Genomic DNA, 22,636 nt, shown 5'->3' on the forward strand with positions numbered 1-22,636 from the left:
AGCTTCCTCAGGACGCTCAGAGCAATGCCGCTCTTCCCGATTCTATCTGCCCCGCCCCCACTGTGCGATGTTTAGACGTCATTGCACTCAGGGGGCAGTAGAGGCACAGGGCGCTCTTCAGCCCTGTTACGCTGCTCAGCCATAAATGAGGCCCGCTTACTCCAGATATTCTGTGTTGGTAGTAATAACAGTAAGAAGCAATGCACATGCAGGTAAATGAAATGAAAACAGCAGAGTGATAAAATATTAGCTAATTTTTAATTCATTATAAAGAAGCCACATAGCTACATGGTTCTCAGTTTACATTCCATCTAAGACACGTCTGACAGTGTCTTAGACATACAATGCTAAGCAGACATGGCACATTCATTCATTTAGTGGGCGCAGTATCTGTGACAGGCTGACAGATACCACATTAGGCACATTAGCGGTGGACACATTCAGAAGATCGTCTATGAAACAAGACAGTACACGAGCTGTAGCCCATAGCAATCAATCAGATAGTAGCTATCTTTAACTTGCCCACATTAGGCTGCTAAGAATGAGAGAGCTGATTTCTGATTGGTTATTACACTGTTGACCTTATCACCGTATTGATATAAAAACCCCAATATAGTGAGCAAGCTAGAAATGCTTGTAATTTTGAACAGGGATAATTTGCTGACTTAAAGTCGGTTTAAATTTATTCCCAGCATAAATTTTCCCCAAGTGATTCATTTCTGGTTCCTGGGATGTATATACTGTAGATTTGGCTTTTTCTTCAAACTGGAGGTGATCAAGCTGAGGCCCTCCGCTTCTTGTGGAACCACAAATTCAAGCAAGACCTTAACTATCATAGCACGCTGGAATTTGTGGTTCCACAACACGTAAAGAGACACAACTTGCCTAAAACAGCTTTAAAGCAAAAATAGAGAACCTGTAGTTTTCCACAGATTGTTGACATGTAACTCCCAGCATGCAATTTATTAAAAAGGGCAGTAACACGTAGCACATAAACTAAGGGGTTTATTTACTAAAGTGCACGTGTTTAGAAGTGGCGTTGTTGCCCATAGCAACCAACCAGATTCTACTTATCATTTATCTAGCACCTTCTAGAAATTAATAGCTATAACCTGGTTGCTATGGGCAATAGCTCCACTTCTAAAAACCCGCACTTTAGTAAATAATATATACCCCCAAGTGTTTAAAAATCACAAGATATATCTTTGTCATAGTGGCAGTAGCTGTTATAATTTTTTTTTGTAGTGAATGAACCTCACTACTGCAGGAGTAACCAATAGCATGTTACACAACAAAATGGAAGACAACGTTTCATTAATAAGGTTCCTATGAAAAGAGGACATCTACATAAACATCTCAGGCCTCTTTAGTCCTCATTTAAATATTTCCTGAAGCTAAAGCTGGAATATATCTCACCTATTTTAAATTGACACTGTTCTTTTAAATAACACAACAGTACATCAGGCAGCCATTTTGTGAGCTGAACCAATATTCATGAGATTGCTATCTCACAATACACTAGATACTAATGATATCACTAAGACACAATGGTCCATATTCAATTAGGCTACGAAAAGCCGTTTTCGACGATACTTTATCGCCGATTATGTCATTTTCGCATTTCTCACTTATCCCCGTATCCAAGTTTTCCGACTTTTCGCCGGCGCGGAAAGTCAGTGGTTCGAGCCCAGCGATAAAGTGTCACCTATGAATAGGTGTAAAAAAAAAAGTGCAGAATTGGGGTTTTGGGGTACAAACTTAAAAAAAACACCCTGCACTCCTTGGACAGTCCCCCAAAGTAATTCTGTGTCAAAAAAAATTAGAAAGTACTACAGGACACCCCAAAAAAGGTACTTTCATTTTGGGGGTGAAAAAAAAAAGAGTTGGGGGACAAACTTCTAAACTTACGAAATAGACTAAGGGGGGGTTTCCCAAGTATGCCCCAGGTGTTTTTTTTATTACAGGTGGTTGCGGAAGGTGGATTTTTCAAGATTTTTAAAACTTCACATTAGCTACTTTAAAATATGCTTGCACCCCTTTTCATGTACCCCAAATTTAATGGAACTACTTATTTTGCAACAAAAAAATTGCCAAATGCTGTTCTTCACCACTTTCTTAAAAACTCAAAACATCAGCTATTGAGACCGTTTAAAGACCCCACATACTTTTAGCAGGGCTATTCGGGGGTACCCATAGAGAACCACCATGTCAGAGCATCTTTTGGGGGGTGTCAGGCTAATTTCCCCAAAAATGACAGGACTTTTCGTTGTTTTCGCCGGGTCCCGTTTTCGCCGATTTGGAATTGAATACAGGGATACGAAGGGACAAGCGTGATACTTTTTCGACTCTGAAACCAGCGATGACGTCGAAAAGTCTGGCAACTGACTTTTCGCTCCAAATTGAATATGCCCCTTAATGAGTACTATTCATTATTCACTGGTCCCCAGTAAATTCAGGGGTGTCAAGAGGCGGTTTGGATACATAGTCCATGGGTTTGTGCCAGTTTGGGAGTAAGGGCCTGCCAATGATGTCCAGCCACATCCCAAAATGGTGTGACTGTGCTACATTAGGCAGTACTGTGTATTCCCAACAAGGTGTGGCCACGCCCCCAAATGCTTGGCCCAGATAAAATGTGTAGGCTTAATTTTCATAAATTCTACTTCAGGCGACAAAATGGCTGCCTCCATATTTTCTTTAATATAATAAATTAAATGAAAATGTGAATTTAAATATGCTCACAGCACAGACATGATAAGAAAACGTGCACCAGTGATTGATCATATATAATAGAGGCGATGTACCATGCAAAACACTTAATTAAATATACTGATCAAAAATAAAATTGCAATTATTCAGTAAATCATTGGCAGAATGAAGAGAGACAAGAATTTCAAGGTGAACCCCTTAGCCTCTAAATTCAAATAAATCGGAAATGTGGAGTTTATTTGAACATCCAAAATCCCTTGTTTGATGTACTGCTTACAGGAATCACACAAGAGATTACATATGATAATATGCCATTCCATGCATAAAGGTCTCTTTTGGTGATATGGCCCGGCCAAAATGTCAGCCAGCTGAATGTTGCATGCCTGGTGCCAGCCTCTTAATTTCCAATCCTATGAGTTAGGTGGACCCTTGAAATGTTCCAGCTCTCCCTTGTGCCCATATTAAACTGCTGGCACAGATCTTAGGACATTCACTGTGGTTTGGGACTTTCATTGTTCATTTCTCCATAAACGGAGCAAATACCCCTTGTTGTCATGACATTCAAATAAATAAAGTTTCTGTTGTTTTAAACAGCATCATTTAGTCCAGTTACTCGTCTGATGACCACAAATCTTCTCTTTCCTGGTTAAATTTTAAACCCAACAGAGTCTCACTGGATTCCTGGTTCGTGTTGGTATCTTCAGTAATATCTTCATGGACCAGCGAAGACTTTATTTGTGATTGATCATTAAAATCTTTATCACTAAGATATGGGTTTATTACTTTCTTGGTATAATTACTTTCATTAGCAGCAGATTCATCATATCCATCAGCAGCGTAGACTGTATATTTAATTTCAGTGCCTTCATCTAATTGGCTAACCTCCTCATGTGCTGATGTTTCATGTGCAGATTGGAAAAGACCCTCAGTCTTTCCTTTTAACATCGCAAATTTAATTACAGGGTCTTCTAAAATATCCCGAACATGTTCATGTGCACTATCGCTTTCCCACCTCACAGTAGTCTTCCTTTCAGAAATGACTATTTCACTGTGTTGCTTTTTAGAATGTCCATTGAACATATGATCTTCTAAATCGAGTGTGGCCTGTATAACGGTATGTTTGTGTAGTCCATTCACTGTGTTATTATCTATTTGATGTTCTGTTGTGCTTTCTGATATTGCCTTGTCTCCCCTCTCAAAAGCAGTGTACGAGTCAAAAGAAGAATCACTGCTTTCACCTGTAGTGTCTTTATCTTCATCTGATGTTTGGGACTCTGACGGTTCAGAAGGACTTGAACTGGGAACTAGTTCAAAGGTTGATAATGTTTCACCTTCATGTGTATCTTTAATTTCCATATCTTCAAATTCTGTTCTTTCAAGCTCTTTAGATATCTGCACAACTTCCCCACCAATGTCCGCATCTTCAGTAATCCTGTCTCTTTCATCTTGCGGTTGAGGAATGTCATGGACAGTGGTCACATTTGGTGAACCTTCATCTGAAGATACTTCACTTTCTGAAATTATATTTTCTACTTTGACATCTTCTTGAGGACTGTCCACACTTATTTTGTATTGTATTTCAGATTCTTCACTAAGGATGATATGTACGTCTGTACTGATAATATCTTTTACTTCATGAGAAGGCTCAATAGTAGATTCTTTCTCCATATGAACATCTGTAAGTTCTAGTTCACTTTCTTCGCTTTCATTCTGAGTGTCTTTAATATGGACTTTATTGCTATGTTCAGTTTTATTATTCTCATTATCCAACTCTGTTTCTTTTTCCAGTATGTTTCCTTCCGTGACCTGGCCAATTTGGGTCTTAAGTATGTAGTCTTCTTTTTCTATTGAATCTGCATTTTCCAGATCTTGGTTCAGTGCTACAGTTGTATCACCAGTTACAGTTGTTGTATCAGTATCTGGAACAAATTCTGTCTCACTGTGTTTAGATGGAGAATCCAGTTCAGTGGCTTCAGTTAAACATGTCTTTTCAATTGTACCTTCATCGACAGTTATACGTTGTTCAAGTTGTGATGTAAACTGTTGCCGGTCTTCTGCCAACTTCTCAAGTTTCTCCATAAGATCAGATGATGGTGTTGTGTCCAGCTGGGTTTTCTCACCCTGCAGTGAATACATTGAGACCTCTTCTTGTGAGTTCATGGATTCTTCAGATTCAGAGTTTTCATTTTCCAATGTGCCGACTGCTAGATCTTCATGCCGCTTTTGCTGCTCAAGAACTGGCTTATCATCATTCAATACTTCTGATAAGTTCTCGGCTAAGAAATCTGGCTCCTGTTTTTGTTCCTCAAGCTTATCTGCTTCATCTGTCTCAAACTGAACTTTAGGCCTTTCAGCTTCTTCTTCATTATATTCCAGTTCTATATTGCATGCTTCATTTTCTTTGCTTGAAATGGATTGCTCATTTTCTCCTGTGACTAGTTGTGATGACTGTGACTCCAAACGACTGTCTAAAACCTTGTCTTGTTCTTTTTCTGCTCTGTACTCAGGAACTTGTGGTTCTGTAACATCTTCAGGTTGTCCCGATGCTGAAATGACCTCATTGTCTGCCAATTCATCAAATTCATCATCAAGGTTAGGCAATGGTGTTGTGTCTGGGAGAGTTTGTTCCAACTGATAATCTTTACTAATTTCAAAATCCTCACTCTTCTGAGAACAAATTGAGATATCTTGAGAGCACAATGATTCATCAGATATAGAAGTTTCATCTGTGATATTACTGGCTGCTGGGATATCTTCAATCTCCTCCTGATGTTCAGTGGGTCCTTCAGTATCTAATATCTCAGGGGGGTTCTCTTCTAATAGTTCCTGTGATTTCTTATGCTCTACAAGGATGTTTTCACACTTTGTTCCAAACAGGACTGTAGGCTCTTCCACCCAGTCTTCATTATTTTGATGTTCAGTACATTTTGTTTCATACTCTTTGTCTAAATTAGATGGTCCATGTTGTTCTGCTGGAAAGTCTTGATGTATACTTTCACTCCTCAGATTTTCTGTCTCAATGTTTCCTTGTTTTTGTTCTTCCTCTACAATTTCTTTGTCTTCTGAAACGGTCTCTTCCACAATTAGATTATTGCGCTTAATGTCACAATTATCCAGGTTGGAATTCTCACTTGATTCTGCTTTTTCCTCACACAGCTCATCACTAGGTTCAGTTTCTCCATCGATTTCACTTGTTAATCGAAGATTACTTTGAATGATATTCAGCGAGAACACGATATTCTGCTCAACACCAGACTCTTTTTGGACTGTTTGGTTAATCTCATCATTCTCATTGGAAACAGTATATTCTTTTACTGTGGAACGTGCTTCAGAACTCTCTTCACCATCTCCTTTTACTCTATCTGATTGGTTTAAATGTCCGTCGTCTATATCCTGCTGAGAGCTAATTTTGTCTTCCATGTCACTGACATGGTCATTGTTGGGGACTGGTTCAGGGACTTCCACATTATAGCCATCGAATTCCACCTCTGTCTCAGTCTCTGGTAACTGACTGTCGTGTGCTGTATTTGTTTGTGTAGATTCATTGTCTTCAACAACATCCGAATCATTTGGAACTGATTGCTGGATTATTTCAGTATCTTCGGATGCAGAGTATTCTTCTGTTGTAAAAACTAAGTGACTGATCACTTCTTTTTCTCCATCTGTTTGGCTTAACTCTTCAGCTCCTTGCAGAACGCTAACCTTGGCCTCTGTATCTCTCAGATGGTAATTGTCAACTCCTGAATCCTGGTCAGTGTTATCAATGTTGTGGCTTTCCAGTTTCTCTGCTGTGTTCCTATCAGTGTACGCTACAGAATCATCCTGATTGCTTGGCTCAGGCTCATTAAGCTGACTATCAGTGTCTGTGTTATCACTTCTAATAAGACTTTCCTCTGCTTGATGTCCTAGTAATTGACTTTGAGGCTCTCTGCCTGTCAACAAGGACCTATCTTCTTTAGCAACACACTGCTCAGTATCATATTCGTTTTGAGTGGATTCCTTGGCCACCTCAATTATGTCAAAGTTCTCTTGAATTATTTCTGTTTCTCCACCTGATTGGTTTAAATGTTCATCTTCTGTTTCTTGTTGAGAGCTTATTTTGGCTTCTGTATCACTGAGATGGTCATTGTCGAGTACTGGTTCAGGGACTTCCATATTATGGCCATCCGGGTCCACCTCTGTCTCATTCTCTGGTAACTGACTGTCCTGTGCTACATGTGTTTGTGTAGATTCATTGTTTCCAACAACATCAGAATCATATTGAACTAATTGCTTGATAATTTTATTCTCCTCAGATGTAGAGTATTTTTCTGTTGTGAGAACTACTTGATCAACCTCTTGACTCTCTTTTTCTTCACCTGTTTGGCTTAAATCTTCACTTTCCTGCAGAACACTAACTGTGGCCTCTGTATCTCTCAGCTTGTCACTGTCAATTTCTAATACCGGGTCAGTGTTATCAATGTTGGGTCTTTCTAGTTTCTCCTCTGTGTTCCTGTCAATGCACACTTCAGAATCATCCTGAATGATAGTTTCAGGCTCCTTAAGCTGGCTGTCATTTTCTGTGTTACCACTTCTAATAAGACTTTCCTCTGCCGTGTACCCTAGTAATTGACTTTGAGGTTCTGTGCTTGTCAACAAAGACCTTTCTTCTTCAGCAACACACTGCTCAGTATCATATTCTTTTTGAAGTAATTGCTTGGCCTCCTCCACTATTTCAAAACTGTCTTGACATAATTCTTTATCTCCACCTGATTGGTTTAAATGTTCATCTTCTGTGTCTTGTTGAGAGCTTATTTCAGCTTCTGTTTCACTGAGATGGTCATTGTCGGGTACTGGTTCAGGGACTTCCACATTATGGCCATCCAGGTCCACCTCTGTCTCATTCTCTGGTAACTGACTGTCCTTTGCTACATGTGTTTGTGTAGATTCAGTGTCTACAACAACATCAGAATCATTATGAACTGATTGCTTGATTATTTCATTCTCCTCAGACGCAGAGTATTCTTCTGTTGTGAAAACTTCTTGACCAATCACTTCTCTTTCTCCGCCTGCTTGACTTAGATCTTCACTTTCCTGTAAAACGTTAACTTTGGTCTCCGTATCAATCAGGTGGTCATTGTCAATTTTTGATGCGTGGTCAGTGTTATCCACGTTATGACTTTCCAGTTTCTCCTCTGTGTTCCTGTCAATGCATGCTTCAGAATCATCCTGGATGGTTGGTTCAAGCTCATTAAGCTGACTATCAGTTCCTGTGTTATCACTTCTAATAAGACTTTCCTCTTCCTCATGTCCTTGTAATTGATTTTGAGGTTCTGTGCCTGTCAACAAATACCTATCTTCTTCAGCAACACACTGCTCAATATCATATTCTTTCTGAACTGATTGCTTGGTCTCCTCCTCTATTTCAACATTCTCTTGAATTAGTTCTGTTTCTCCAACTGATTGGTTGAAATGTCCTTCTTCTGTTTCCTGCTGAGAGCTTATTTTGACTTCTGTATAACTGAGATGGTCATTGTCGGGTACTGATTTGGGGGCTTCCACATTATGGCCATCTGGCTCCACCTCTGTCTCATTCTCTGGTAACCGGCTGTCCTGTGCTGCATGTGTCTGTGTAGATTTATTGTCTTCAATAACATCAGAATAATTTTCAACTGATTGCTTAATCACTTTAATATCCTCAGATGCAGAGTATTCTTCTGTCGTGAGAACTAATTGAGCCTTTGCTTCGTTTTCTTCACCTGTTTGGCTTAAAACTTCACTTTCCTGCAATACATTAACTGTGGTCTCTGTATCAATCAGATGGTCATTGTCAACTTCTGACACCTGGTCCGTGTTATCCATGTTATTGTCTTCCAGTTTCTCTTCTGTCTCATTCTTTGGTAACTTACTGTCTTGTGCTGCATGTGTTTGTGTCATTCCGCAGCCTTCAACAACATCAGAATCATTTTCAACTGATTGCTTGATCAATTCAGTATCCTCAGATGCAGAGTATACATCTGTTGTTAGAACTAATTGATCCTTCTCTTCTCTTTCTCCACTTGTTTGGCTTAAATTTTCACTTTCCTGCAGAACGCTAACTATGGCCTCTGTATCTCTCAGAAGGTCATTGTCAACTTCTGACACCTGGTCAGTGTTATCCACGTTATTGTCTTGCAGTTTCTCCTCTGTGTTCCTGTCAATGCATGCTTCTGAATCATCCTGAATGATTGGTTCAGGCTCATTAAGCTGACTGTCATTTTCTCTGTTATCTCTCTTTATAAGACTTTCCTCTTCCTCATGTCCTAGTAATTGACTTTGAAGTTCTGTGCCTGTCAACAATGACCTATCTTCTTCAGCAACACACTGCTCAGTATCATATTCTTTTTGAACTGATTCCTTTGCCTCCTCCACTATTTCAAAGTTCTCTTGATTTAGTTCTGTTTCTCCAACTAATTGGTTTACATTTTCATCTTCTGTGTCCTGCTGAGAGCTTATTTTGACTTCTGTATCACTGAGATGGTCATTGCCGGATACTTTTTCAGGGTCTTCCACATGACGGCCCTCTGGTTCCAACTCTGTCTCATTCTCTGGTAACTGACTGTCTTGTGCTACATGTGTTTGTGTAAATCCATTGTCTTCAACATAATCAGAATCATTTTGAACTGATTGCTTGATTCTTTCAATATCCTCAGAGTATTCTTCTGTTATGAGAACTACTTGATCGGTCTCTTGACTCTTGTTTTCTCCACCTGTTTGGCTCAAATCTTCACTTTCCTGCAGAACACTAACTGTGGCCTCTGTATCTCTCAGATGGTCACTGGCAACTTCTGCCACCGGGTCAGTGTTATGGCTTTCTAGTTTCTCCTCTGTGAAATCATCATGATTGATTGGCTCAGGCTCATTAAGCTGACTGTCATTTTCTGTGTTATCACTTCTAATAAGACTTTCCTCTGCCTCATGCCCTAGTAATTGACTTTGAGATTCTGTGCTTGTCAGCAAGGACCTATCTTCTTCAGCAACACACTGCTCACTATCATATTCTTTTTTAACTGATTCCTTGGTCTCATCCACTATGTCATAATTCTCATGATTTATATAGTCATTTTCACCTTTCTGTTGAACACTAACTTTTGCCTCTGTATGGTTATTGTGAAGTTCTGCTACACCTGATGTAAGGCTAACCAGTTCTTCTTCATTAACTGAAGTGTAATCACCTAATTTTTGAATGCTCAGTTCAGGCTCTTTAAGCTCAGTGATGTTTTCCGTGTTGTCACTTCCCATAAGACTTTCCTCTCCATTCTTCTCTGATAACTGGTTTTCTTCTACTTTGCTTGTTGGTGTGGAGTCACCTTCTACTTCTAATTCAAATGATTGAGCTGTTGTATCATTGTTTTCTGGATTGCCAATCAACAAATTAGTCTGTTCATCCCCTTCCAACTGTTTAACTTCTTCTGCATCAGTCACATCGAGACTCCTTTTTTCACCTTCTGGCATCTGTCTATATAGTTCAGACATTAACTTGACAGTTTGATGCTCAGCATCAATTAGTTCAATTTTATTTTGTATTTCCTGGTTATCCTGTAACCGGTCTTCTACTTCTTTATCAGATAGAGTGTTTTTATTGTCTGTAGCATCTCGTAATTCATCTTGTTTCTCATCAACTAACTGAGCATTGGTATCCTCATTACTCAGTTCCTCACCACTAACTTCTGCATCATCAATGACATGACTCATTTTTGTGTCTTCTGGCAGATGGGCGTCCTGTTCATCAGCTAAATTGCTATTGTCCGGTTCAGAATCACTTTGCTTGCAACTTTTCTGTTCTACCTCTTGTAAATCCTGGATATCTGAATCATTCTCTGATAATTGGTAAGTGTCCTGTTTAATTGTACTCGACCAACTGGCAACGTCTTCAACTTCCAATGTTTGGATGACTTGGTCTTTATCAATACACTCTTCACCATTTCCACCACTACTGTGTACAATGTGACTCCCTTCTGTGTTTATCAAATCCAAATTTTCTGGGTCTTTCTTGCTTGGCTGCTGACTATCCTCCACCTTTTCTGATAGCTGGTTACTTTCTTGCTGAATATCATTCAGCTGGTCTGTATCTTCCTCATCGCTGTAGCATTGCATGGCTTGGTCAATAACATATAACTCTTCAGTAGCTTCCTCTGTGACTTTGATTATTTCACTTATCTGTTGCTCATCGGAAACCTGGATATTTTCTTCTAGGTCATTGAATTTAATATTTTCCTCTTCTTCCTGGCTTGCGAGCTGGATGTTCTTAAAGTCCTCAGATACTTGGTTGTTATCTTGGTAAACGTCATTCAACTGGTTGACAATGTCTTGGTAATCATTTGCTTGGATGAATATTTCATTATCACTAGACCTATGAGTAATTCTCTCTGTATCACTTATATTGTCTCTTTCCTGCTCTTCTCCAAGGGCTCGATTCTCCTGTTCTTGGTAATCATCCTCTGCTTCCTGAATTTCTTTATCAATTAATTGGTTGTCATCCCTTACAACACTTAGCACATGAACTTCCTGATATGTTGTGACTTCTTCTGAAAGATGAGATTCAGCCACTTCAGGCTTTATGTTATCAATGTGATGTTCTGGATCAGAAAGCTCAAAACCTTGATCTGGTTGTAGGCTCTCCAGTTTACCATCAGTCCACTGGTCAACAGCATGTTTAATATCAAATGACTGAGGACCATCAAACATATCTTCATCTCTGGAGGATTTTTTATCATTTTCAAGATTACTAAGTTCTTGACTAACTTCTTCTGTATCTGCATCTGTATCTGTCTGTTCTTCTTGCCTTTCACTTGTGATGTCTTCTTCATTATCAAATAACTGGTTACTGTTATCCTTTAGAGCACTTAGCCCATGAAACTGCTGACACACTGTCTCATCTTCTTCTTTAAGGTCACTTTCAGTTTCAAACTGTTTTAAGTTGGAAGTATCCTGTTCACCAATATTTATATCCAAACCCTCATTGAGTTGCAAATGTTCCTCCTCTTGATTAGCCCATTGATTTGTGTCCTCTGTACTATCACTTAAAGAGCCAACAACATGTTCAGTATCAAAGGATACTGTATCATTGAAATCATCTTTGCAGCTGCCAAGTCCGTGGTCTGAAACACCATCAGAGAGGAATAATTTTGGTTCTTCCATTTCAACTGAAGATATTTTTTCTTGTTCCTTTATCTGTGATGAAGCCAAAGAATTATCTGTGTCTGCTGTAATTAGGTCTGTAAAATCCAGGACCTCTCCGTGTCGCTCATCTGTACCCTTAATTGTTGTCTCAGTATTTTGGTACTGTAGTGATTCCACGATTTCTTGTTTTTCAAAATATACTTTCTGACAGCTCACAATTTCTCCAAGATCCTCCTGTTTATCAATGAAATGTTCTGCGAGTATATTCTCAATGCTTTGACATGGACTGTCAATGACAGCATGTGGGACATCTAGCCCGCTCTTGTCTGTGTGAGGTGTCTCGTAGAAATGGGTATCAAGGTCTTTGTTTTGAACTTTCAGAGAATTCTCTTGTTCCTCCAACTCAAAGCCGGAGATGACCTGATCGTGTTTTCCTACGGTTTTCGAAGAAGACTCCAGAAGGTCTGTTTTATACTGAGAGCTCTCAACACCACCCAGGAATTCAGTTTCCTTTAACCTTGTATCTATTGTTTGGTAGATATTTCTGTTTAGAACATGATAGTCATTTGAGTCATTCCTTACGGTCTCTTCGGTAACAGCTTTCGATGAATCTCGAGTACATGAGTGAGAAATGGTGTCTACTGTACTTTTCTTGAAAACGTCTCCAGTTTGGGCACATCTTTCTAAACTTCTTTTTACAGTGGGTAACAGAGTAGCTCCTTTAGTAGACGAGGCTTTGGCGGATTTTAGGCTTTGAGACTGAAGCACGGAGCTTACTTTCTGGAACTCTTTGGTTACAGGACTTGTCCTACTAGAATATGAGGTACTTTTCACATTTATGTAGCGGTTTGGAGTTGATGTCTCTGCACTCTGTTTTTTGTTGGCATTGAGTTTATAGTCCCTATTGTCGGCCTGTCTTTTTCTGAGTGCCTTCCGTTCCAGGACAGAATCTAAAGTATAAGACATAAAGCAAATACAAGCCGTGAATGAGCAATTTGTCCAGCAGGATGAAGCATTCAGTAAATGTGCAATGCCTTAAAAGAGCAACACTACCAAATCCATACCTCCACAACTTCTTGGGAATGGCAATCGGGACACTGGCATATATGCCCAAAAAGGAGGAGTGGCCTTGTGACAGGGGTGTGGCCTTGCAGAAAATGCTGTTCTCCGCAAGCCACCTCTCTGGTTTGTCACGCTGGGCGCGTGCCCAGCTCTTCGAGAGCCGCTGGGTATGCCCCCTGTCCCTCTTTCCACGGAATAGATGCTGTGCGCATGTGCATGGCATCTGTTCACTGCTAACCTGCTAAGCAGAGCAGCGTGTGAGAGGGGGCCTCCCAACCCCCTCTTTCCCCCACCACAGTACATCAGGGGCGCTGAGCTAGGGGGGAAGCGGGTACTAATTTCTTGGGCCCGGGCTGCTGGAGGGACCCGGCGGGCGGCCTTGGTTCCGACGCCGCACCCTCTTAAATCACAGCAGTCGTTCTGGGCTGCTGTGGGAGACTTATTTGCGGCTGTCTACTATGCCCTTTTGGAGGAGCGATTGCACCCCCCTCCCCCCGCGGCTTTGTGCCGGGCTGAGGGGCTCACAGCGCCCCCCTCCCCAGCGCACAGCGCCGCTACGCAGAAAATTTTTTTTTTATATATATTTTTTAAATCATAAGGGGGTGTGGTCACGTCTCCCGCGTTTAGGCCACACCTCCTTCATCCGGGCCCAGCCGGCCTCTCTATGAAAAAAGTTGAGGCCTTTCATATGAGAATTCTACACAACAAGTTGATTGCATCTGGCAACTCTAGAATTAAAGTTTGATTATATATATCTGTTTGTGATAAAGTGTAGTCTTGTTAACTGTTATGACAAGTGAGCCGAACCTATTTTATTGTGTACATATGTATATACACCTATAAACCGGGTGCATTAGACTTTTTATCACTCTCTGCAGAGCACACGTAAACTGTGATTTGCATCGTTTGAAAGAGTACCCAATACAGACAGACAGACTAAAGAGAGGCAATATTACTATGAATGTGAAAGAACTTACCATTAAATCACCAACACAAGTCATAGCAATAAGAGTTTGTTATGATCATTTAGTGTAGTTCTTGACATTGCAAACTGTTGACTACATTATATCAGTTGGCATTTGCTTTCTGCTTTGTCGCTGGCTAATACAATTCCTGCTGTAATCACCCCCTGCCCTGGTTCGGTTAACAGACAGTTTTCCAGGGATTGAAACCCTGGGTAGATTTGAGTTACAGCAATCATTGCGAGTATATTGACGTTCTCGATTTGATAATTTGAGCTTTCAGTTTTCAACGACGGGCGTGACCACACTATCACATCATTGTGGCCCCACTCCCTCTTCACAATGCTGAAATTAACGGCATTGTGAAGCAGGGGGCGGGGCCACGATGATGCGATTCGGCGTGAATCGCTTCACCGGGCCCCCCAGCTGCGGGGGTTTCAATGGTAACCGCAGGGGTGGCCGGAATGGTCGGCGGCCGCCAGGAGGCTTGCCTGCCTTTTCGGGGTGCCGGGAGTGGCACCTGATTTTTGGGAGGTTCCTGCCCTAATCGGGAGGGTAGGCAAGCATGGGGAAGATATAGGGCAGCTATAAATTAGTATCCTCCCCACCTATCACAAATCCACATGCAACAAATCTGTGACTCCGCAGAAACAGAAGAAAGTTACCGTTAAAGGAGGAAGATACTTTATAATCCACACTTGGTGAGTATATTCTTGTACTCTCAGCTTCTAACATGGATCTGCAAGAAATTCAAAATAAGAGCATTAGTATATTACCTCTAAGGTTCAAATACATATGCAAATACAGAATGGTAAATATGACCACATATTAATCATTTTAGCATTGATTGACCCTCTCATAACTGTTTGGTGTATATCCTGTGTCTTTTGGCTATATATTTCTTGTGCCTTCTCTGATGTGCATCGCCATCAATGGACTCGCCGGCGGGCCATCAACAAAACGGTACACAGAAGGGGCAGGAGCAAATATATTCAGCAGTCCCTTTTCCCAGTCATATGTGCATGCGCAGTACCAGAATCTTCTCTATGCTTGCTCACGTGCGAGAGGGCCTGTATGGAAGGTTGCCCACGGGCCCCCTCCTCCAATAAATCGCCCTGCATAGTTGGGAGTGGCTGTGTCCTTGTTCGTTTCTAAACTGCAGTGCCAACATAAAGTTGCCCATTACTTGTATGCTGTAGTCCGTATTTACCCTGCATGCAAAAAAAAACCCCCAAAACAATCCATGTATACCCTTTGGGCCTGATTTGAAGTCACATGCAATGCCAATATATTCGCGCCAATGGTCGATGTTTTTCAACTGCGCATATGCAGTCCCACGGCTGATGCGTCTCATGGTGTTGATGCGCAGAGACCCAATTGCAGTGACCTATTCAGAAGCATGGCGATGTACCGTCTTATGGGAGTGTTACGGGATTGTCGTGGGCGCGTCGCAGAAGTTGTTGCGAGCTTGGGTGCTAATTCGCTCACGTTGGAGCCCATATTCTGATGGAGAATCTGCGCTGGAGCAGGTGCAAGTTCCGATAGTGTGTTTATGGTTGCCTCTAAAGATACACCAATCGGGATTGTTGTCTCAAAAGTCGCCTTGCACAGTCAGAAGCACACCTATACATCAGGGGAAGGGCGGCTGGGGCAAGTACTAGCATAAAGATGCAAATACACTAAAGTGGTCGCAGCGGCATGCAACTCATAATCAGGCCCTTTGTGCTATGATATGCTTTGTCCTGGTGCAAATTTTTCACACCAATAAATGAGGTCCAGTGTGCTGAATGGGAAGGTAATAACTGCTTACAAATGTGGAGACTGGCAATGACAGGAAGCCTACTGATGTCATGATGACATCAGAGGGGATAGCCTGAGTTGTGCAGTGACCAGTAGGAGTGCAGGGAGGGACCTGATTGGGGATCACCTGTCTCAGTTACTTTTTTACTATTATATTCACTGTAAAATGTCATAGCATATTCAGATTATCTTGAGTCTAAAAGGTATATTTACTAAAGTGTGGTGGGTTTTTTTTAGAAGTGGAGAAGTTGCCCATAGCAACCCATCATATTCTAGCTATTATCTTCTAGATGGTTTTAGATGTATGATAAGTAGAATCTGGTTGCTATGGGCAACATCTCAACTTTTGTAAGCCCACACTTTAGTAAAACCCCCTAATATTGTTACCGCGCAGAGGTGTTGATTAGACCCTCTCACTAAAGGGTCTTAAGATAAAATAAATGAAAAAAATAGTGTAAAGCAGTAATTTTGCAATATGTGTTAAGGTGCCCACACACATAGCGACATTTTACACGATTTGGCCGATGTCGACGAATCGTGACGACGAATCGGGTAAAAAAAGTACAAATCGTGTATTTATACTCACGAGCATGATGCCGATGCGCGTCCCCGCTCGTCGTATATCGCATCTTCTGATCTGCCGTGCTGTAGGGCAGATTAGCCAATCTGGGATACAATGCATTGGCTGCAAGATAGATCTTTAGTCAGATTGGACATTTTTAACTCCAAATCGTGATCACGACGGCAAGGGAGCTCCCGTGAAAGTTCATGAGGAAATTGGCCATAAAATCGTATCGTGAGCACATCGGTATATGTGTGGGCACCTTTAGTTTGTGTCTTTGAAGCACACCCGTGATTGTGACACCCCTGTTCCTTACATCATATTAATATTATGATTAATATGTATCATTTTGTCACATTGGGCGGGATGTATCAATTGCATTTATCCGCTGTCCCAGGTCATAAACCTGGGACAGCGGATAAATACTGTATACCTGCATACCGGCAATCAAAAATACCGTTGTGCAGGTGAGTAGGGGGGAAATTTCACACAACTGATTTGCGACGGTGGATGCATCTCCCCCAATATATTTTATACTGGCCCAGAACATTAGCACTCGTGAGGAGAACGTCGTCACTTTCCCGGAGCAAGGTGGGCGGTCCAGAAGGCCGAGTACGCCATTTGCGCTGAAACGCGCCAGCATGCCCCCCCCCTTCACAGGGCTGGTAAACATGACACTGTGTAGCGCGGAGCAGGGCCACGATGGCTCCCCCACTCCCCCTTTGTTTTAAAACTTAAATTTGCAGGCTAAAAATTTTTAAAACTACACAAGCACTTTTATATAAAAGAACCAGAAAATGAGATGCATACAGGCTCTCAAAATAAACGATACTGTCCCAACCTAAATTGTCACTGACCTGACAGTACTTTAGCCCCTATCCCAATAATATTCATTTGCCAAGTACAAACTAAGCAAAACACTAGAGGTATTTTGTTTCTTTCACTGTTGGAGGTTTAATGCCTCCACTGTACGGCCATGCGGACCCTTTGAGGCACCTTATAAACAAAAGATGACAATTCTGATGTTATAAGTAACAAGTTGACTATTGCAAGTTTTCTCCCCATGTCTGACATCACTTGGAGGAGAGTGCCTCGCTCTTGCCAGCCCTTGAGACATCTACTTATCCCTTTCACTCCCTTCAATTTTTTCTTTTTTCCGCTAGATTTATTCCAATGACATAATGGAATGACTCAGGAGGGAGATTTCCAGCAGGAGCAGCCCCAATGATCGGTATTGTGATGCTAATGAGGGTCCGGCTTTTGTCTGGAGCCATCTGGGAGGCCAGAATCAAACACGGTGCAAGGAGACACAGGCTAGAGGTTCGTTGTCGGGAGCAAATTCCCATGGATAAGATGGGGGTGCCATATAAGAGGGAGCTTACGGATATTGTACATTATGACGAATGCTTTTATTTATTGTTTTCGGGGGAGGTCAGCTGGATACAAAAGCTATTCACTCCCATTATTCAGATACAATTTGCCACTGATCTGTACAAGGACATGATGTATGTCTCTTACATTATTTTACTTTGTCATGCCTCCTCCCTCCCCCCATAGGGATCTCTCTATGGATCTATTGTGGCACCAACGTAGCAAAGACTAGGCTCCTCTCAGTAGCCAAAGTATCTGCAGTACTGTTCCGCCTCAACACATCGCAATGTTACATTGATTTAGCCTTTAGCTCCAACACTTTTGTACTGTACTCCAATGAGGGCAAGCTGCTGAATGCTACATGAGTCTGGAGAGTAATAATGTATGTAAAGGGGCTGTAGCCATGACGTTACTGCACACTTGGCTATTCTATAATACTCTTATGCAGTTTCTGTGGCTACGGGTCTTTTTTGACGCTTGTATCTGCAATCTATTTATTTTTAAAGGTGCCTTAAAGAATCAGTAGAAGGCTGACATTTTATTTGACTTCAGAGCTGAATTGCATAACGCCAAAAATGTGGGTGCCCTGTAATATTCCTGTGGGTGGGCAACTGCGCCTATATGTCTGCCTAGCACATTTATAGGTACACCCCTATTTCGCAGCCTTTGGCTATATACCAGGGGAGGCCTACATTTGCCTCAGGTCAGGCCTACATTTGCCCCAGGGCAGGCCTACATTTTCCCCAGGGCAGGCCTACATTTGCCCCAGGGCAGGCCTACATTTGCCCCAGGGCAGGCCTACATTTGCCCCAGAGCAGGCCTACATTTGCCCCAGGTCAGGCCTACATTTGTCCCAGGTCAGGCCTACATTTGCAGGTGGTTGGATGCTCCAATATGATTTAATTGTTTGTTTACATGCATTGTAACCTAGTGGGTGGGAAGTCATCTATCTAAAGCGATGAGGTTATCCTGCAATGGGCTACCTGCAGAGGGGAACCACGCGGAGCTGAACGCAAGTTGACCGGTCTTACTCCGACATTGTGTGCATGGAACCAAAGGCGGATTTTTGCCCGTTGGCAGGGTCGTGGGTATCTCTGTAGCCGCCCCTATCTTTGCACATGGTTTCAATCCGTAAGCCTCATGGTGCACATCTGCACCAGCCCTAAACTTGGTGCAAAAGGCCCATCTAAAAACAGGCGTAATTGGGCATATGTACAACTGTAAATAGCCCGCAGTTACCACGGACGCCCTAACTGTAGTAGTAGCCTCTGTGCGAACGGAGTCGGTATGTATTACCGCCGGCCGCATGGCCGGGTAGTTCGAATCCCGGCGGCGTCAGGCAGACAGAGGAACAGATCGCGACAGCGCTGGAAATCTCGATCGTCCCCAGGTAAGTATTAACTAACCTACCCCCCTAACCCTAACCCTCCCTTAGGGGTGCCTAACCTCACCCCAAGTGCCTAACCCTAAACCCCCCTCTAAGTGCCTGAACCTAAACCCCCCCCTTCCCCGCTGCCTAAACCTAAGTCCCGCGGGGGGGTGCCTAACCCTAAGTCCCCCCCCCCGGGAGCCCTAAACCTAACCCTCCACCTATCCCCCCCCCCCCCCGCGGCTGTCCGCTCGCAGCGCCCGGCATCCCGTCTACATCTAGACGACGGTCATTTCACCATCGCCGGGATATGACAGTCAGGAAGCCGGCTGTTGGTATAATGTCAGCCGGCTTCCCGAGATTGCATCCCGTGCGAACGCCCTGGTACAGATCATTTATATTCATTTACTGTACCTATGATTTGTCAAGTCCCTGTACAGTGCTGCAGAAACTGATAAGTTGCACCTTATTAGAAAATGATGATAATAATTGTAATAGCCCGTACAATCCCTTAGCTGTGGTCAAGTACCTTTAGTAGGAAACCCCAAAGACGGCTGGTTCTTGTAGTCCTCCGGCAGTACTGCCTCTGAGAAAGCTGTCTGTGACAGGGAAACGCGTCAGGATTTCCACCAAAGGATTCTTTACCCTTTCCATTGCTGTTGAAGTGCTTATTGTCTAGCGATTATTTAAGGAAGAGACACACATTACATCTAAAACCGGAGGACTACAAGAACCAGCCATCTTTGGGATTTCCTACTAAAGGGACTTGACCGCAGCTAAGGGAATGCACGGGCTGCAAGTCATTACTAACCCTGCTGGACTATTTGGACTTGTTTACCCTATGAACCAAGTGGCATCGGTAACTGTATACAGTCTCTGACTTCTATACAAAGCACCTTTATTTGGGAATACGTTTTCTTGTCCTTTGGTGGATAAAGTAATATTTATACTACTCATGCATACTACAGGATTTTATGCCATTATATGCTTCTATATGTGATTAATCCATTATTTTATGTGGTTTATGTATGCTACGTGCAACATCTTTTTAGTCTGATATTGTTGTAATAAATTAGTTCATTTTTATTGCTAAAAAGGATACTCACACCATCTCTTTCTTTAGTTATACGCCTTTTTTATATATGCAAGACAGCACATGGCCTTTTTCTATGCTATACAGATTCTACATGGGCAACAAGAGATGTTACCCATAGCAACCAGAGTCTAGTTATTACTTTATAAAATATACTAAATAATGATACCTAGTAGCTTACCCTCTTTATAAGGTTTGATAAATCCCAACACCCCAAATGTTTTTTTTTTGTAGGTGTTACAAGGTTAAGAGTAATGTGTGGCTCCTTTAAAGGTTAGAGGGCCAACAATTGGTCCCTGAAAAGTATCAGGGGTGCCCATCACTGGTCTAATGTCAGGTATATGACACTGGGCCGGCCTGATTCAGCCCTGGACGCAGTTTCTGATTCGGCGCAACTGACCGATGTTTTTGTGACTGCACATGTGCCAGAGCCGCAGTGCGCATGTCTTGCGATGGTGCTGTAGCTCAGCTCGCAGTGCTCTGTTAGCCGCAGCCTGATTGACAGGCTGCTGGCATTTCATGGCGGCAACGGGGAGCATTCCAGAAAAAGGTGGCGTGTCGTTTTACACAAGACACCTCCAGCAGATTTAGCAGATTTTCGCACAACTGCTGCGTACAAAGACATTTTTATGTCTTAGGGACTCCGTCAGATATCCCATACAGCAGCTCGCTTGCATTTCATACCCTCTGAATTTCTTGGTGCGCTAGTATCTATTTATTTTCCTCATATAAGTAATACCGACAGTGACATCCCGACAGAATTAGGTAAGTATCCTAACCCTTCCCCTAACCCACCTTACCTGCAGCCTAACCCTCCCCTTCCACAGCCTAACCCTCCCCCCTCCCCCTTGCAGCCTAACCCTAACTCTCCCCCTAGTGCCTACCTCTAACCCCTGATCCTAAACCTAACCCTAAAACTTCCCGTCGAGATGTCAGCAGTCGGGATTCTGGAGCCGGCATCCCATCTGCTGTCGGGGTCCCAGCTCCGGTATTCTGACCGCCGGGATGCCGACCACATCCTGTACGACCATGCGGATCTAAGATTGTTACAACATTGAAAACGGAAGAAGCTGTCCTGAATGGCAAGACTTTTATGCCCGTGTTTGCAATGAAATCCATCACAATGATCAATGCCCCCCTTTTCTACGTAGCTGAGTTTTCAGGCACTGTGTAGCTTCGGAGAACTGGCTTGTGGGTGGTCTGAGCTCCTATCCTGCTCCAAACTCTCGCAATCTCTGAGCCGAATGAGGATTATTTATAAGCGACCATTAGGTAGACCTACTTCATGATTATTCATGGCCCCAGTGGGTGTCATCTAGATGTCGTTCCTAGGGGGCCCAAGATAGAAGCTAGCAAGTTTGGCTCCCTCACATTAAACTGCAGGGGGGCTATTCAGTCATGTTTGGAACAAGTGTAATAAACTGAGCCACGTCTTATTTCACTTGTCTCAATATTAAAGAAAAAAATGATGACACTTCAAAGAAAAAAATACTGGAAATGTTCTGGAAAGGAACACCTAGGGGGGGATTCTATCGGAACCTCTGATGTTAAAAGAACGTGCTTGGTTGAATCTCCCTCCGAGGGTACTAGCTTTTAGCTTGGGCTGATTTAGAGAGAAGATGAAACTTGTAGCATCACAGCCCCCTACACACTTTTCTGGCTAACTCCACCTCCTGAAATATATAAGGAAAATGCTGCAAGGGTGATTTTCATGGGAAGTTTGGGGGGCAGCCTAGCACTTCAGAGGTGCTAGGTACACCTGAGGGGGGTTTAGCAATAACAACAAAGGCACACGCAACAAATGTTCCCCATAATGTAGACACGTCCCCACTATCAAATTAGCACAGCCCCATACGATTAGATAATTTGGAATGTTGGGAGGTGCGGAATAATTCTTTTCAGGGTAAAAGCAGCATTGTACTTAAATAGCCAGATATAAAAAAACAGTTTCACTGTAAGAAAAACATTTTATCACAGAGAAATAGAACTAAACAAAGCAAATTATAAAAAAAATTAGACTGGAATGAGGGGTAAACTTTCAAAGAAATTCAACTTTAGCATGTTTAAAACAATTACTTCATGTCCAAGCTGAAATTTAAGACTGGCGAAACAACAGGCAATTATTCCGGTTTTTCTGTAAATTGTGCATTTCTGTTTCAGGCCTGAAGGTGGCAGCACTGTGTTATTCACCTGTATGTGGCCACTTCCAAACAGAGGGACATCTTAAGGTGCATGAGCTGTTGTCTGTCCTCGAGGACCTGAGAAATCTGGACTCTAAGATCCTGTTTCTCCTTCTCCAAGGCTTCCATTTCAAGCTGGGAATTAAAACACAAATAAAATAAAACAAGTTATATTAAAAAAAAAAAAAAAAGCCAATAGAAAAAAAATAATAGTTATTAGAAACGTCAAACAAAAAAATAACAAAAAAATATAAAAAATTTTAAATTTTTGTTAAAGTTTCTCCTAAGAGACGATGTCACTTTTTGGCCATGTTAATTTTTGCATATAGCTTTCAGTTCTATGTATATGTAATGAAGGCATAGCTTCCCTTGGACAGCCTAATAAAGCCG

The 22,636-nt window shown here is 42.1% G+C and overlaps 1 protein-coding gene across 1 annotated transcript in view; it reads right to left on the bottom strand.

The window, feature by feature from the left end:
* Window positions 1-239: 239 nt before the first annotated feature.
* LOC148502585 (uncharacterized) overlaps window positions 240-22,636 on the bottom strand; it is a 29,249-nt gene continuing 6,852 nt past the window's right edge. The window contains exons 2-4 of the mRNA XM_088449661.1: window positions 22,257-22,381; window positions 14,537-14,610; window positions 240-12,797 (exon numbers count right to left, since the gene is read on the bottom strand). Of these exons, the coding sequence (XP_088305787.1) occupies window positions 3,316-12,797; window positions 14,537-14,610; window positions 22,257-22,381 (9,681 nt within the window). The 3' untranslated portion in view covers window positions 240-3,315. The remainder of the gene's footprint in view (window positions 12,798-14,536; window positions 14,611-22,256; window positions 22,382-22,636) is intronic.

Source organism: Taudactylus pleione, unplaced genomic scaffold (genome assembly GCF_031769625.1).
Source record: "Taudactylus pleione unplaced genomic scaffold, aTauple2 ptg000490l, whole genome shotgun sequence".
Taxonomy (NCBI): domain Eukaryota; kingdom Metazoa; phylum Chordata; class Amphibia; order Anura; family Myobatrachidae; genus Taudactylus; species Taudactylus pleione.